The sequence below is a fragment of the Tripterygium wilfordii genome, chromosome 15, assembly GCF_013401445.1.
Source record: "Tripterygium wilfordii isolate XIE 37 chromosome 15, ASM1340144v1, whole genome shotgun sequence".
Classification (NCBI taxonomy): Eukaryota; Viridiplantae; Streptophyta; class Magnoliopsida; order Celastrales; family Celastraceae; genus Tripterygium; species Tripterygium wilfordii.
In genome coordinates, this window is record NC_052246.1 from 13,719,015 (window position 1) to 13,735,790 (window position 16,776).

Below are 16,776 nucleotides of genomic sequence, written 5' to 3' on the forward strand. Positions count from 1 at the left end.
TCGAACACAAAGAACCCTAGTGCATACTGCAATAACCCAAATTGAAACAAACAAGGACTGAAACCCAAATCGAAACACATATTGTAGATCGACACCCATTTTCGAAAACCAAATCAAAACATAATACCCAAATCGAAAGGCAAATTGTAACTGAAAGGGATACCTGAGCAAGGAGGGAGACTCAGTATCAAATTTGCAAGCTGCAAGAACCCTAGCGCAACAAGCGAGAGTGGCGCAGGTGGGAAAAAATCGTAAGACTGAAACCCCAATTGGAATTGGGTTTAGTATAATGAAATTTAAGTTTAATTTTTTATCAAATTCCATGTAAATAATTCCACATATTACTCACATTATATAAATATATATATGACACATAAGAAATTGGTCTCCACGTCAGCAATTTTTGACGGACCATAGATGGAAGGGCAAACGTGATCCATTAGTTGACGTTGAGGGGCTCATTTGACACAAAAAAAAAGATAGAGGGTTGAATTGATCATTTTTCGTAACTTAGAGGGTATTTGTGATACTTATCCCTAAAAATATCTTCAAATTTAGGCAATTGCCAAGTTTATTTGGAGTCCATTCATTAAATTTTGGATGTAAATTTATAAAACTTTTAGTGTAAATTTATAATATTGGAGTAAATAGTGTAAACTTAGTAGTTTGATAATTTACAAATAATAAACTTCAATTCAACTTTTGTTTTTAGGTTCATGGACGGGAATTCAAACCCGCAAAGTTTCTGTTTTAGCCTAGACTTCCGAGATAAAATAGTCGGATGATGATAAAGTTTTGAGAAAAAAGGCTCAGGCCTATTTATACTGAATTATTTACGGCTTCATCTTTTTTGTTTTATTTGAAGATTTAAAAAAAATTATCACTTATCAGGAGAGATTCTAGTTATTTATGGGTTCCATTTAGAAAGACTACGATCGATTTCAAAGAACAAACACCAAATTCGTAAACCCAAACCAAAACCTCATTACAAATTTCAAGCTTTAACAGCAAATCAAAACCCATATAACAATTTAAGCCCATAGCCCCAACATAAAAATCCACCTATTCACAATTCAAACCTTTTTTCCGTGCACTGATTACTGATACACATCAGAGTGTACAAGTTCTGTAACCAAACCATCCCTGTCTTTCCCTCTAACAGTAGCTGATAAAAGAATGACTCCATATCAACAGCTTACAGCTAAAGCATGAAGATTCTGTTTACATACACACATCAATGTCTAAGCAGATCATACATACATTAATACACACACACATATAGCAATTAAGGTACAATAGAAGGTTTTTCCTCAAAACCAAACCTGCCCCAACTTCGAACACCTGCATTTGGCATCCTCTGATAACATTTGCACATGAAACAATAGACAGAGCTTCACTAACTGTTACCATATCCTTGATAGCAGCTCTCTTCCATTTCAGCACTTGCCACATTCGCACATGCCAACTTTGAGATCCTCCTTTCTCTTCTCCAGTTTTGGGCATTCACTGGCATCAAAATTTTCTAAAGAGGGCAATCTAACTCCAATGGTTGAAAGCTCAGGTAGCTCTAAAAGATGCAATGTCTTTAGCTTTCCCAACGAACACTTGTCCAATTCACCCCGTCTGAACAGAATCTGCAGATTATCACAAAATTTTATTCTAAGGACTTCAAGGTTTAATGGCAGTTGAGATGCAGGGAACATATCCACAAGCTGCGGACAACAATCTAAATGCAAACACTTAAGATTCTCAAAGCTCCCTGGCTGCACACTCTCTTTGTATACACTCTCCAAACTAGGCAGATTAGAGATCCACAGAATCTTAAGATATTTCCCCAATCCAACATCTCCATCCTCACCAAGAAAAATACTCTTCATTATGGCGCATCCCTGCAGCCAACAACCTTCCAGTTTCTTCACTTCACTCGCACCTAACATGGCTGCCAAACTGCCAGACATGTTTTCAATCAAAGATACATATTCAGCATTTATAAGAACATTCTTGAAGGCATTGGGAAATGTTTCCGGTGTAATGGTCCCATGAATTTCCAAGCACCGTTTGTTTTTTTCAGAATATAGGAGTTGAGACTGGAAGTTGGTGCCTTCTGGTTTCTTTTGATGACAGTATCCATCTCGATCTTTTGCCTTTTCATCAAGAAGGCAAACTGAGAAGTAAAGGTATTGTTTCGAGAATGCATCCATCAAGTTGGGGTTTTGCTCCAAGACTTCGAAAAAATTCTGAACAGTTAATGACCCATTTACATGAGCTTTAGAAGGGATACCGCATTCTTCCCAGTTTACTTCCTTAGGTAGTCGCTTGACCTGAGCCCAGTCTACTTCCTGTATACTTTTTGAGTTTGGAAGGTAAAGTTTCTTTAGCTGTGTCAATTCCGCAACCCTGTAGGGGAATATTTCTATTTTGGTTCCCCACAAATCAAGAATCTCCAAGTGAATAAGTGACTCAAAAGGCAATGATTTTACCCAATCACAACCTCTTAAAACAAGCTGGCAGAGTTTGTTGAACTTATCGAGAGAGGGTGGAGTCTCAAATTTGGTTCCAGAAAGATCCAGAACCACAAGATTTGAAAGAACTTCCACATGTTGCCCATTTTTTAGGCCTGAACAACCTTTAAGTGACAGTTCGCTGAGGTTGCTAAGTTGGGAGACCTTGGAGAAGGATGGAATGTCTTCTGCAATTCCAGATAGCTTGAGAATTTTAAGACAAGTCAGATACTCCAGGGATTCTGCTGCAACTTTACTCAGAGAAGTTGCACCACATTGGTCAAGATTGAGTACTTGAAGACTACACATGTGCTGGAGGGACTCATTTTCGTTTGCTTGGATCATACTACAACCAGAAAGGTCAAGAACCTCCAGTTTTCTGAAATCTTTCAAGGAAGCCAAATTCTTCAGTTGCTCACAGCCTGAGAGATCAAGCACCTTAAGCCCCTGCACTCCTTGCATTTCTGGCAGATTTTTTAAACATGAACAACCCTTCAGCAAGAGCTTCTGAAGATTACTAAGGTTGGAGAGGGACGGAAGATCTTCAACTTTGGTATTTGAGAAGTTGAGGTACCAAAGTTTTTTCATATGTCCGAAAGACATATCTACAATTTTTGAGAACTTGATGGCACCAGAAAGATCAATCTTCTCAAGGTTTATGAATGAGGTTGTACATGGCAGTTGCGTGATGTGAAGACAACCACTCAACTTGATTTCAATCAGACTATCGAGTTTGGAAGGCAATTGGACAATTTCAGATCCAGATAGATCAAGGATTTTAAGGCCTATATCTCCTAAAGAGTCCTCTTTGAGGTTTCGGATTGCAGAACAAGACAGATCCAGAACTTGGAGACCAGATAATTTTTTCAGGTGACGCAAATTTTGTAGTTTATCACAGCCTCTATAAATAAGTCGTCTCAATTCCTTTATCTCCCCTAGAATTGGATGCTTATTAATCCTTGTGTCGGAAACGTCAAGCATCTGAAGCTTTCGAAGAGATTCAAAATTTTCTTGGAAACTCTTCAAAGAGGCAGCACCAGAGACATCAATCACCTCAAGGTTTTTCAATCCTATGAGTTTTGGCATTGTTTCTAAGTTAGGACATTCTCTGACGATGAACCAACGCAGTTCATTCAGACTAGAAATACTAGAAGGTAATCCTTTGATTGGAAGTGCAGATAGGTTAAGGCTTCGAAGTTGAGGCATGTGCTTGAAAAAATCGTCTCGAATTTTCGTCAAAGAGCTAGAACCCGATATCTCTAGAGCATTTAGTGTCTTAAGTTCTGCAATGGATGTGATGTCCTCCAATAGCTCACAACCTCTGAGCACAAGAACAAGCAGATTAGCTGTTCTGGAGAAGGATGGCAACGATTTGAGCATTGGATCAAAAAGGGCCAGAACTTTGAGGTCCTCCATGCGCTGAAAGAATTTTTCAGGGACCTCTCTGCAGAAATGACTCCCATCAATCAGAATTGTGGTGATCTTTTCCCAAACTCTGCTGCTCCGCAACGTTCTAATCATACCATCAGTCTTTGTGATTCTCCCAAGAACATTTGTACCATCTGTCCCTGTGATATCTTGCTCATAAGCCAGCACACAGGGCAATCCCAGACAAGCTGTGCCAGCAAATCCACGGGGGCGAATGTCAATCATTTCCAGTGTCTCTCCTTCCGTGACTACAAAATTGTCATCTTGCATCTTTAGCATGCCTCGATCTATAAGCTGTGTCAAAACCTGGTGCCCTTTCTGGTATGCCTTCTCCACATTATCAAAGTGATTGAAATAGCCTTCAATAATCCAGTGAGCAATCAGCACATTGTAGTGAACACCGCCAAATTCACGAAAATAATTCATGCTATGCCAGAAGCAGTCAATCAGAGCAGTTGGCAGCTTGTCATATGCATGGCATATTATCGGAGTTGAGCCATCAGCTGCTTCTTCCAGAGCAGTTTCCAATACTGTAACATCAACATGATTTAAGGCTTCTGCAATCACATTAATAGCTCCAGGCAAGCCTTTGCACCGTGCAGCAATAGCTGCAGAGTATTTCAGGAAACTACCTGACCCAGAAATCTTGCTTTGAACCAATCTCTTTAACAGTCTCTCGGACTCTTCATCAGTCAGCGGCTGAAGCTCAATCATGCCAGGATTAGAAATTGGGCGGCTGTCACTCGTAATCTCACTAGATTCAGGAATTGAGGGATCATTGTTCTTAATCTCACCAGATTTGGGAATTGAGGTTTTTCTTCTGATAATCAAAAGCTTTAATGAATCCTCAAAGTTTGGGAATTCCTCTAAAACCTCTTTTTGCTTCATCTTACTTCCCTCATCATCCAATATCAACAGAAGGCATTCCTTTCTTTCACTCAACTCCCCAAGCTTTTTACAAATTTGCTGCCTCAGGCTCGACAAATGGTTCTCCTGGTTCTTCTGTTCCTCCTTGACATCATCTTCACCATTTTTTTGGTAAGTGACATCATCATCTTCCCATTCCTCAGCAATGCAATGTAGAGATAACTGCCGAGCAATGTTCTCAACCAGTGCATGCTTCTCTTGTTTTATGTTCATGGAGACCCAAACAGTTTCAAAGTATAATCTGTCCCCGATTGCACGGGCACTTATCTCTCTCGCTATCCATGTTTTGCCAATTCCAGCATCCCCAACAACAACAGTTTCTGCTCTGACACTTAACATTCTCAGTATGTCACTTATTTCGTTTTCCACAGTAGGTAGGTGAAGGTCCACTGCCAAGTACAAAGAATGCCAGATTATAATTCTGACATGATTAAGTAAATGTCAACCAAGCATATAATCAAACCACTTTATCTGTCAAAAAAAACAGAAAAATCATGTTATTGGGTACTGCAATCCACGAGTTTTCTTTTTCTCCAATTACAAATTACGTTCTTGCCCAGTTCATTATCATTTCTTAACCAAATACCATACCAGCTGAAGGTGTTTAGCAGCCTGTTGATTTTAAGCATTTGGTGGGCATGTACAACTGAAAGCCTCAAAGATAGTAAGGTACAATTACTAGAATTCGCCAAGTAAATAGCAGTATTTACATCTTGCATTGCATACAAATTCTTTTATCAGAAAATGTTAAATACACTAACAGATTGTGATTGTCTTCATGATTTTTTTTCTTTTCTTTTCCGAATAATGTTTATATAAACATTTTTTATCAGAAAAAGTTAAATACACTAGCAGATTGTGATTGTCTTCATGGGTTTTTTTTTTTTTTTTTATTCGGAATCATGCGTTCAATATGATATTCAGTAACTGTAACTAATAGGTCAACATCTTTATAAGCAAAAAGGTACGTCCAATGCATCAATCAAATCTAAAAGGCATGGTCATACTATCTTGTAGCGGATTGGCTGGAGCTGTTTCCATCTTTGCTGAAGGGACAGCCATGGAATTTCAATGATAGAAGAATGTCCTGTAAATGGCACAGACTGAAATAATCAGGATATAGTAATATCCACGTCTCCAGTATTTAAAATTTATAAAATAATAGCCTAATTAGCTTTTAGAATACAATGAACTCAACCTTTTACTTACAATTCAACTAACAAAACAATTTATTTTCCGTATGCAGATTAATACCAGACAGTTCAGTTACATGGGCGAGTAAAAGCAGCAACTTAGGGAGTACAAAAGGTTATGAAGCAATAATAGAATCAGAGAAGTAACCCAACCCAACAAAATTTGCACCCGATCAAACAGATTTAACTTTCCGTGGTAAATCAAAATGGAAATTTTGCTTGGATCTCATAGTGGGATGATAAATCTAAAAGGATATGATGAAGTAATGATAGAATAAAGGTAAAGGTAAACAACTACCAAGCACAAGGCTCCCACAATGGAGGCTAAATCAAAGAAGTAATTGGACCATACAAAATTCCTTCAACTTTTACCAAGCAACATGAGAAGAAAATCTCAATTTGGTATAAGACTCGGATGATGATGAATGTGAGAAGAAAATCTCAGGTAGTATTTCATGAGAAACAGATTTAGCATACAGAAGTTCAACACCTTCACACTCCCCATCAATGGCGTCCAATTAGGATGTCTAAGTCAACACAAACAATAATCGACTATAATTGTAGTAATACCAACAAAAAAGTTCACAGTAATTTTCTTTCTCAAAAAAAACAAACACAGAAATTAGGTCAACAATCAACGAAACAAGTTTTAGCGATTAATTGTCAGAGCTTCAAGATACAAAAGGGTACAATATGTGTAAAAAAGAAGAAAAAGAAACTACTAAGTAAAATTGGCAGCAAAGAAACCATAACCAAATTTGAAGAGAAGAAGAAGAAGAAGAAAAAGATTGACAGACAGATAGTGAGAAAACCTGTTAAGCAGTCTCTGGCTTAGATCTGAAGGTAAAACAAGCTTCTGTTTCTCTCCCAGATCATTGTTTTCTATTCTTCACCATTTAAACTCCTCCAAGTCACTCCGAAGTCCGAAGTCTTCTTTCTTTATTATTCACGCTCTTGGATGCAAATTGCTTAAAAAAACAAAAGCAAATTGGCTCGTCCCTCCTCTTGGCCTGTTGACTGACCTCACTGCAAATTGTCTCGTTCCCTCCTCTTGGGCTGTGGGTAAACTACTAATAATGCATATATAATTTAAAATAAAGCCCACCCAATGATGATAATAATAATAATGGGAGTCTGCGCTGTATGCTCATGCCATGTGTTTTCCCTTTCACATTTCTCACCTACCGGTTCTACTTCTAAGTTCTAACCCTATAAAATATAAAATTGTAGGGCGGTTTGTTGTTGTGATTTTCAATCTTAGCTCAAAAGCCATGAAAAAAACTTGGCTTAGTGGTTATTGTGATTTTTAATCCTAGTTCAAAAGCCGCGAAAGAGAAAATGGCTCATAAACTGTGAGTTGTTTAAAAAAACTTTTTCATGATGATAGTAGTTCATAAACTGCAAAAAAAATATTTTTTGTATAAATTTTTTTTAATAAAACAGAAAATAAAATAACAAGCTTCAACTAGCTTATATGAAATAGAAAATGACCAAGAGACAGACGACTTTAATGTTTAACTTCATTGTTTTGCCACCAAATTACTCACTCAGTTTCCTTCCCTTGGCGGTATCATTTACGATGTTGTTAATATCATCAAAGCAATCATTCACTAGTAGGAAGGGGAATCAGTTCAAAAAATTTTGAGATATCTATCCCAAAAACTGTCATTAAACAAGAATCACATCCAAAATTACTAATCCCCTTTCAAAGGTTTCCAACAATACAAACAAACAGATATCAAAGCCCAAGAGAAAGCATGCCTAATAGCCACCCTTGAGATCATTAACAACATCATAAGGAATGGGCGTAACAGTTTCCAATGTTGCACCTTCCACCATAAAACCGGGTTTAGGGCCCTCTGGCTGCCTCTTTGTGCTTATGACCTCACCTCTTGCCTTAGCCTCGGCTTTCAGCTGATCATTCTTCTGCTTCCTCAGTTTAAATTCCTCGGTGCACCTTGAAGGCTGCACATGCTCCACACGAACATGGATTCTCTTTCTGATTATCCTGTTACCCACCTGTGCATTCAAGGATGTTTTACATATCAGATCAGAAATAACTGTGACACACACACATAAAGCAATGCAGCATATGGTGCCACAGGACCTACACCTAGATTGCCTGGGTCTGAAAAATCATTTTTGGTCCTTAGCCAGCAAAAACAGCTTGTGGGCACTGAAACATAATGCTTGCTTTAACCGTAGTTCACTTAACAATAGCATTTATAGATAAACATGACCATATAATTTACTACAATTAGGCCTCTCTTGATGAGAAAACAAAAATATTACCATCCAATCTAATATTTAATTCTATATACATGCTAATCAGATTACATTGTTTCAAAAGAACAAACAATGAAAGGATGACAAGTTTATAGAACATAAACTGACAGTAGAATTGACTACAATTAGGCCTCTCCCGATGAGAAAAACAACACAGAGATTAGCAATCCAATCGATATCTAATTCTATATACATGCTAATAAGACATTCAGATTATATTGGTTCAAATGAACACTAAAAGGAATGACGGGTTATAGAACATAAACTGGAATGATCTGTGTGTGTCTCACAAGTCTGTAATCCCTGACATAAATTATCCTATATATGTCGACCAGACTTTCAAGGTCCCTGGTGATATATCCTCGTGCACATTCATTCAGCTTAATTAACTCGAGAAAAGTGTTTTAATTACAAACAGATCAACAAAAAAATCATCCAAAGCGTCAACGTACAATAGCATAGCAACAATGATAGAAGCAGGAAAATAAACCAGAATAACACTAAGCAGCAAAACTCAGCAACACAAAACAAAACCCATATAAACAAATCGAAATGATAACGAACAAAAGAAGTTATACCTGTTTGTTCACCTCGACACCTATGGCACGCTTGGTGACATTCCAGACGCATCCAGTGCGTCCGTGATAGAACTTGTGGGGCATACCCTTGTGGATCGCCCCATTAACCTTGATATCAACATAGTCTCCAATCTTGTAGGTCCTCAGGTACGTCGTGAGAGGTATATAACCCTTCTTCCTGAAGGGTCTAGAGAACAGATCCCTAGTCCTCGCTCTCACACCGTGACCCGCTGGCATCTTCTCTCTGCGTGTAGGCGGATCTGCGACTGGGACGAATGCAAGCTGAAACCCTAGGGAACGAATTTGAAGAATCCTCTATTGGGCTCCATAACAGTTTGAGCCCAATAACCGCTCCTACATCCGTTTGGACCGTTACTAGCTTACTGGACTTGAAGTGCTTTTACTGATGGACCTCTTACTATAGCGCAATCTGGTATATCGATTTGGGCCCAACAACTCAAACTGCTTTGCCTAAACTAAAGTATCTTTTATGGATAACTAGGAAGAAGCCCGCGTTTTGCGGTGGGTGTTGTTGATACGATTTTGTAAGCAATGGCCAACCTTCCTGAATAAACTAAAGGAAAAAGACAAAAATCTTTAGATCAAACGGCCCACATTCTTACACACATGCCCGCCACAAGATCAAGACACCTAAGCAATTTTTGGTACATGAACCGCATATCTCATCTCATACTCTATAAGCTCTGTGACGAAGAGATGGCGCCACGTACACAAAGTGCCTCTCAAAGAAGACAAAACCTGAAAAAGTTTTGGCAGAAGACGACAAAAACGACATAAAAAGACAGGAGAGGCACGCTTTGACTCACGAGTAAGCCACAACAACCGTAGGATCAGAACCCATACTCCGCCATTGGACGCCAGAGAACCAAAGCTACTTAGGACCAAACCCGTAAGTATGCATTGCGGAGGGAACTCGCCAGGAAATGGGTCAAATTCTAGCAATCTTATATATAAGTAATAGATGAAATATCACGTTCGTTACTTGTTATAAAAAACGGGGAAAAAAAACACTTGATGTTACTATTTCATTTTTTATTCTCTCTTGAACACACACAAACCCTTTGCCTACTGCAGCAAAGTCAGATTATCTTTGCAGTTGTTTCCATTTCAATTACTGTTATGCCAACCACAGACTGATTATTTTAATGGCTCCATGATTCCTCGCCACTACTAGTATTATTAAGAGTGGGAGCTGGAAAGCTATGCTTACGACAAGGCAACAATCTTCTTCCAATAGTTATGCTTTAGCCAAATTTACACTCATAATAAGATAGTTTATTTGTTGTTCCTGTCGATGACGTGAGCTGGTGTAGTGGTAGTGTCTCCCCCCACACCATCGAGGTCAAGGGTTCGAGATGCGGAGGCACGTTTGTTTGATGGCGGCCGGGGCCACATCACCTCACGTCATCAACAAAAAGGCGCCTTGGGAGGGGAGGCTTTTGTTCACCTGTATCCCGTAATAGCTGGTGTAGTGGTAGTGTCTCGGCCTCACACCATCGAGGTCACAGGTTCGAGACGCGGAGGTCCAACCTCTCGGGAGATTACGGGATACAGGTGAACAAAAGCCTCCCCTCCCAAAAGGCGCCTTTTTGTTGATGGCGTGAGGTAGTCCGAGTAATGGCGCTTATAGGTGACGTCGCCATTACTATGTTCTGGCGACTGTACTGGGTCGCCAACACCTGCGGATGCTTTGACACCTAGTTCCATCATGCTAAGGAAGGATCATAATAAAGTAACCAGTCTGTAAAGCTATAAAGATCATGTAGATAAGTGTCAGAGAATATGACAGTTTTGGTGTCAGAATACTGTTTATACTACGTAGCAAATAATGTTTAGATTGTATATGGACCCAAAGATTGGCTTTTAGGTTCGGGCCTAACTGTGATAGTTAACCTGGGGGCCTAGACAATCCAGCTCATCTTGTCGATGTGTGACCAGGTGGGACCATACCATTTTTGACACCTACAGTTCCTTTCTGGGCTTTCTATTTCACATGCTTAAAAATTACTTTTTCGTTTTGATTCGACATTGCTAAACGTAAAGAATAGGGGTATTGGGCGTCGAGTGCGGAGCAACCTCGAAGAAGAAGCCAGAAGTGGGACAAAGCTCCCATTATTTGTTTATTTAAGGTCACGGCTTTTTTGATTAATATCACGCTAATCTCCCTATAACTCTAAACTGTTGCAGAATCTTTATTCATCAACTTGATGATCATCAATTGACTATAGAGATGTGGCAAGTGGGCGTCAGCAAGGTGAGATCCTGTGCAATGTGCAGGCATCATCCATGATAAGGTCATTGCAGTCTTTCATTATAATTTCGTTGACTGACTTTCTGATGGGGGAAGAAACAAAAAAGGAATGGTTCCTCTTTATGACCTGTAAGATGCTGCTTAATTATTGAATGACCATAAACATTGACCTGAAAATTCCGCACAGAAAAAAAAAAAAAATCACTTGTAAATGGATGAGGGACAGAGGGAGCTAATGTCCTTAAAATGAGTTAGAACACCCTAAAGCATCTCCTCGCAGTTATTTCTTCATAAATTATAGAAACCAAAGTGTTCTCACCATGACTACAGAGCAGCAGAATGGTAATGGAGGTGATGAAGGTGAAGAACCCCTCTACAAGAAATTTCTAGACCAAAAATACCCATCTACACCAGCTCAGGAAAACTCAGGCCGCCATGGCTCGAATCTTGACATTCTGAAGCGCCTCAGGAAGAGCTCTCCCGACCCATCCCATCAAAATTGCAATGGAAGGGATTCAACTGGAGATCAAGCAATACAGGGGACCCTATTGAACAATCAAGCAGCTTCAATTGGGAGAGTGGACAGAAAAGTAAGCTCGCGGAAGGCGGCAGGGGATGAATCCAAGGCTCATGGGTTTGACTATGAAATTCTGTGGCTTGAAAGGCAGCTTTTGAAGCCTGAAATCAACAAAGACCAGATCAAGGCATTTGGGATTGTTGGGATTGCTGGTGTTGGAAAAACAAGACTCTGTCAGGAAATATTTGACAGTCCTGAAGTGAAGAAACAATTCCTTCCAAGAATCTGGGTTAGCATGGCCTGGAAACCAGGAGAAGACGACAACCCAAAAGTGGCATTTCTCGAAAGAATTCTGGGTTGTCTTGGAGTGGTCATTAATGACATTCCTGGTGATGAAAAAATTGCAGTACTAGAATATACACTTCATCTGGAATTAATAGGTAAGAGGTATTTGATTGTGCTTGATGATGTGAGGGAGGAAGACAAGTTCCGTGAAAAGCTCGAAAATTGTTATGGATTTCCTAAAGGGGTTGAAGGAGCAGTCCTTGTTACAAGCAGGTCCGAAGGATTGGCTAAGGAAATGGTTGGAGAGGAGAATTTGCACAGGGTTTTACCACTTTCAGACATGAATCACTGTTGGGGTATATACAAGGACATGGTTGAGATTGACAAAACGCCTAGACTCCCAGATTCAGACGAATTGAAAGAAGAACTTCTGCGCAAGTGCAATGGCCTTCCTTTAGCTGCAAAACTGATGGGGCAAATCAAGTTTCGAGAACTGCGACAACGACAACAACAACAGCAGCAGCAACGACAAGAGCAGCAGCAACAGCCACCTGTTAATGGATAATGAAATATTTTCCAGTCTTTCGCTAGAAAAGCGCGATGAACTATTTACATAGAGATTCATGTTGCCGATCTCAAAATTTTGAGATCAATGGTGGTTGTTGATTTCTTGTTGTCGAACGCTGTGTTATTCTCTGTTATCTATTGCCTTTGTTTGCGTCTCTAATTTGCTTTGCTCTTGAGGTTTACATTATCCGGTTTATTTGAGTTGTTTTACTGTTTTAGTTAAAAAGAAAAACCTACAGTGGCCTCGGCAGAATTATACATGAACGGCCGGCCGGCCTTACTCTGTTTTCCTTGTAATTTTCATTTCATTTTTCACAGGGCCGGCCCTGCCCTTTTGGTGGCCCTGGGCATATAATTATTTGGAGGCCCTTTATATAAACATAAAATACAACACATGAAATTTTTGATGGCTGGAACCCAAATCTGGGAGGCTAGGCCATCACGCCTTGAATTTCATTACATAAAATTTATAATCAGTCATTACAAAAATTGGAAAAAAAAATTATACATTTTGAAAATTACATGAAATCACATAAATATCTTAGACCTCACAACATTTTGAGAAGCAAAATCATCAATAACAACCTCAAAGTCACACTTATTCAACATATGCTTTTCAATGCATAAGATGGCCAATCCATTCAACCTCTCTTGTGACATAGTTGATCTCAAAAAGTTTTTCAACAATTTTAGCTTAGAAAAGCTTCTCTCTGCTGATGCAACAGTTACTGGAACAGTTAATAAAATTCTATAAGCTATAGAAACATTTGGTAAACAATTCAAAGATTCCACAAACTCAAGAACTTGAATGGCTGTCTCTGTTCCTGCAGGTAAATAAATGATCAACACTTGCAATTCACTAATCAAGTCATCGGAGCTAATATCTGATTTGTTGCCATGTGTTAGAGCAGCTTCGAGCTTGATACAAGATTCTTTCAAATTGTTGTATTCCATCTTAACCAACTTCTTAGGATCAAATAAAAAGCCAAATATACATTCAAATGCTTCCAATTGTTCAAATCTGTTCTTCAAAGACGAAATAGCAACATCAACAACAACCAAAAAATAAGAAACCCTAAACGATTCCTCAGCAGAAAATGAGGTGTGTTCCTGCTCAATTTCATCAAATTGTTTTTTTCTACGGATTAGTCTTTTTTTAGGAAATAATAACAAGTCATTCACATACTAGAAAATCTTAGTTAAAGACTACATACTTCAAATAAAGACAATAAAGTCAAAATTCACTTCAAAGTATAGTATAACTTCACTCACTGGTTCAGTGGTTCTAAATCAGTAAATCTAATTAAACACTAAATAGTAAATACAATTGATTGGTTCTAAAATTTTAAATAGACACTGATTCTAACTTTGTAATTGAACACTAAATGACTAAAAAAATTATAAACAAAGTAAAGAAAGTGGGGCAGAAGTGCATAACAAAAAAAAAAGAAAGTGGGAGTGTGGAACAGAACAAAGAAATCGATATTTGATTGTGGGAGTGGGTCAAAGAAAGTGGGACAAAGAAGCAGAAGAAGGAAATAGAAGAAATCGATATTCGATAGGAATATAGGATAGCGGGAGTGGGTCAGAGAAAGTGGGACAAAGAAGTAGAAACTGACCTGCAATGGTCTTCGTCTCTTACACAATGGGGTCCGTCGCAACTCACCTAGCCACCTAGGGTCGTAAATTGTCAAGGTGGAGGAGCAGACAGCAGCCAATGGAGTCACAGACAGCAGTTGATGCGTGGATGGATCCTTGTAACCTAATTTCGAGTTTTGACAGATATGTATATTTATGTATATTTACATATATTTATATTGGGCCCCCCAGATTGGGGGCCCTGGGCGGTCGCCCAGGCCCGCCCTTGCTCAGGGCCGGCCCTGATTTTTCAAGCTCTGGGTGTCTACAGCTGTAATTCGTTTAACAATCGGACAATTCCAATTTACAAGTTGATGACAAATTGTCCATCAATCAAAATTTTTTTTTTTTTTGGGGTTTTACTAAAAACACCCACCCTATTTAGGGCAAATGCAATGGTGAATTGGTATTGGGCCAACAAAGATGTTGTCTTTTGCTGATGTGGCTGTATTGTAAAATGTGTTTTGCTTATGTGGCTGTATTGGGATAAGTGTTTTGCTGATGTGGATGTATTGATATTTGATGTTTTGATGTAGTTTTGTTGTGGATAATATGGAGGAATGAAATGTTGTTGGGTTGGGTGGAAAGAGAAAGTGTGTGGGAAGAAAAAGTGTATAGAAATTTGTGTTTTGCTGATGTGACTGTATTAGAATATGTGTTTGACTTGACTTTTTGTGTAATATAGGTGGGACCGGGGCAACAAAAATGTTAGCCTATAAAGTAAGTTGTTTCTCATTGCATTTGCTCTTACTATATAAACCCATCATATTCTTTCCTATCTCTCTGCCCGTACTGTCAATGAACCCAACACCCAGTCATAATAAGTGCTCTCGTTTCAATGCATTAATTATTACAGTCAACGTTAACTACTTTTTCATTTTACAGATGAAACGTGATGCTTGGATAAGCAAGGTAAGACTAACAAACGGTCGTGATTGAAAGATGAGGCTTTCTCGTTGATTTGAAAACTCAAACTACATTGAGATCTGCACCTGCAATCAAAACCTTACACGTTGCGTTTTGGACACGTGTAAGAGGACGGCACAACTATTATTATTCGTGAGTGGTGGGTCACACGTCAGAGAAAGACATCCTTGCGTCATGTATCATTCATAGTCATAGACAGACTAAACTTTTCAATGTGAATTTCTTGGAATTTTTTTAAAAGATATGTTGTAACAATAATATTAAGGCCGAGTTTGGTAAAGCATATTGAAAATAACAAATATGTTAGTAGAAATGATAGATAGCAGAAATATTTGATAATTACGTGTAAGGGTATTATGTATTTTAGTTGAAACAAATGTAAATAAATAGTAAAATAAATAACAAAAATTTATAAAATAAACATAAATGATTAAAATAAATATAAATAATTAAAATAACTACACATGTCACGCTATCTTTGTCATTATTGTACAAGAAAATGAATAAAAAGAAATAGAAAAATCTTGATTTTTATCAAAAATTAATAAAAAAAATCTTGATTTTTATTTTTTAAAAAAATTCTTAAGAGAGCAGTAGCGGGAGTGCCGGTGAGCTGCACCGGATGATCTTGACTGTGGGCCCAGGTTGACAAAGTTGTCCAAAAAGGAGAAATTTTTAAGGATATTGTGGGTATAACATTAAAAGTTTGAGGAAACTAATGACATAATTTCAAAAATACTATTAAAATTGTCCCAAAAGGTAGCATTTTCAAAGGGGCCTAAAATGCTCCCAAAAGTCTCTTGGTTTTGCTGCCCGAAAATGGTCGTTTGACAAGCAACAAACATTTATACTACAAAGTAATAGACATGCTAAGTGCCAGTTTGGCACACAATTTTGAAAGACAATATGTTGTCCAACTACAATTTTGAGACAATATATTATAGTGGTGAAATAAACAGTTTTTTTTGGGTGCATATTACCAAGCAATTTTGGGATCATATTATTGTCTTTTCCAAATTGTCTCATTTTAAACAATTTTGAGACAATATTGAGGTTACATTATCGAAACACCCTTGGTTTTAACCATTAAGTCCAAAACACCCTTAACTATTATGTTCATTAGTTAATTAATTAAATTATTAAATAATATTTAATAAATTTTTTTCATGTTAATTAGTTAATTAATTAAATTAAATTAATATTTTTTGTTATGTTCATTAAAGTAAGTAATGAAAAAAAGTGAAGAACCAAATGAGAATAAACAATACCCTTTTTTTAGAATTTTTTTATAGGCATAGGGTAGACATAGGGTGGTTTCAAATAGCAATACCCTTTTCTTTTTAGGGACAACCTGTATTATTATACTTCACTACCTAACATGTATGAAAAGGAGGTTCCATGCGTGTTCTTCTTCATGGCTTCTACTGAACATGAATTTGATAGATTCCAATAAACCTACAATAATTCGACTCCACTTGAAAAATGTTAACAAAGTGATGGGGTCATGGTGGGCCAAAACGTTAAGAATAAAGTAAATGCCGAGATAAGGATGCAAGATTTTTACGTGGTTTAGCCTTGGGACAAAATTAAATAAAAAAACCACACCATTTCTTTGCCTGCCTCCGTCATAACCACACACTCTGCTTCATTATTGAAG

General features: G+C 38.0%; 3 protein-coding genes across 3 annotated transcripts; 1 reads left to right on the forward strand and 2 right to left on the reverse strand.

Annotated features, from left to right (window-relative positions):
- Nucleotides 1–982: 982 nt before the first annotated feature.
- On the reverse strand, nucleotides 983–7,106 carry LOC120016653 (putative disease resistance protein At4g19050). Its single transcript, XM_038869528.1, has 3 exons — nucleotides 6,862–7,106; nucleotides 5,864–5,943; nucleotides 983–5,245 (listed from the first exon to the last, which is right to left on the reverse strand). The coding sequence occupies exons 2-3, from the start codon at nucleotides 5,916–5,918 to the stop codon at nucleotides 1,437–1,439; spliced, it is 3,864 nt and encodes a 1,287-aa protein (XP_038725456.1). The 5' UTR covers nucleotides 5,919–5,943; nucleotides 6,862–7,106; the 3' UTR covers nucleotides 983–1,436.
- Nucleotides 7,107–7,675: 569 nt separating this feature from the next.
- On the reverse strand, nucleotides 7,676–9,199 carry LOC120016197 (60S ribosomal protein L21-1-like). The gene is made up of 2 exons (XM_038868852.1): nucleotides 8,914–9,199; nucleotides 7,676–8,068 (listed from the first exon to the last, which is right to left on the reverse strand). Exons 1-2 carry the CDS (start codon nucleotides 9,148–9,150, stop codon nucleotides 7,811–7,813), a joined length of 495 nt encoding a protein of 164 aa, XP_038724780.1. The 5' UTR covers nucleotides 9,151–9,199; the 3' UTR covers nucleotides 7,676–7,810.
- A 2,306-nt stretch (nucleotides 9,200–11,505) lies between these two features.
- LOC119979929 (probable disease resistance protein At4g19060) lies at nucleotides 11,506–12,552 on the forward strand. Its single transcript, XM_038822550.1, has one exon. It carries the CDS (start codon nucleotides 11,506–11,508, stop codon nucleotides 12,550–12,552), a length of 1,047 nt encoding a protein of 348 aa, XP_038678478.1.
- The last annotated feature ends 4,224 nt before the right edge of the window (nucleotides 12,553–16,776 follow it).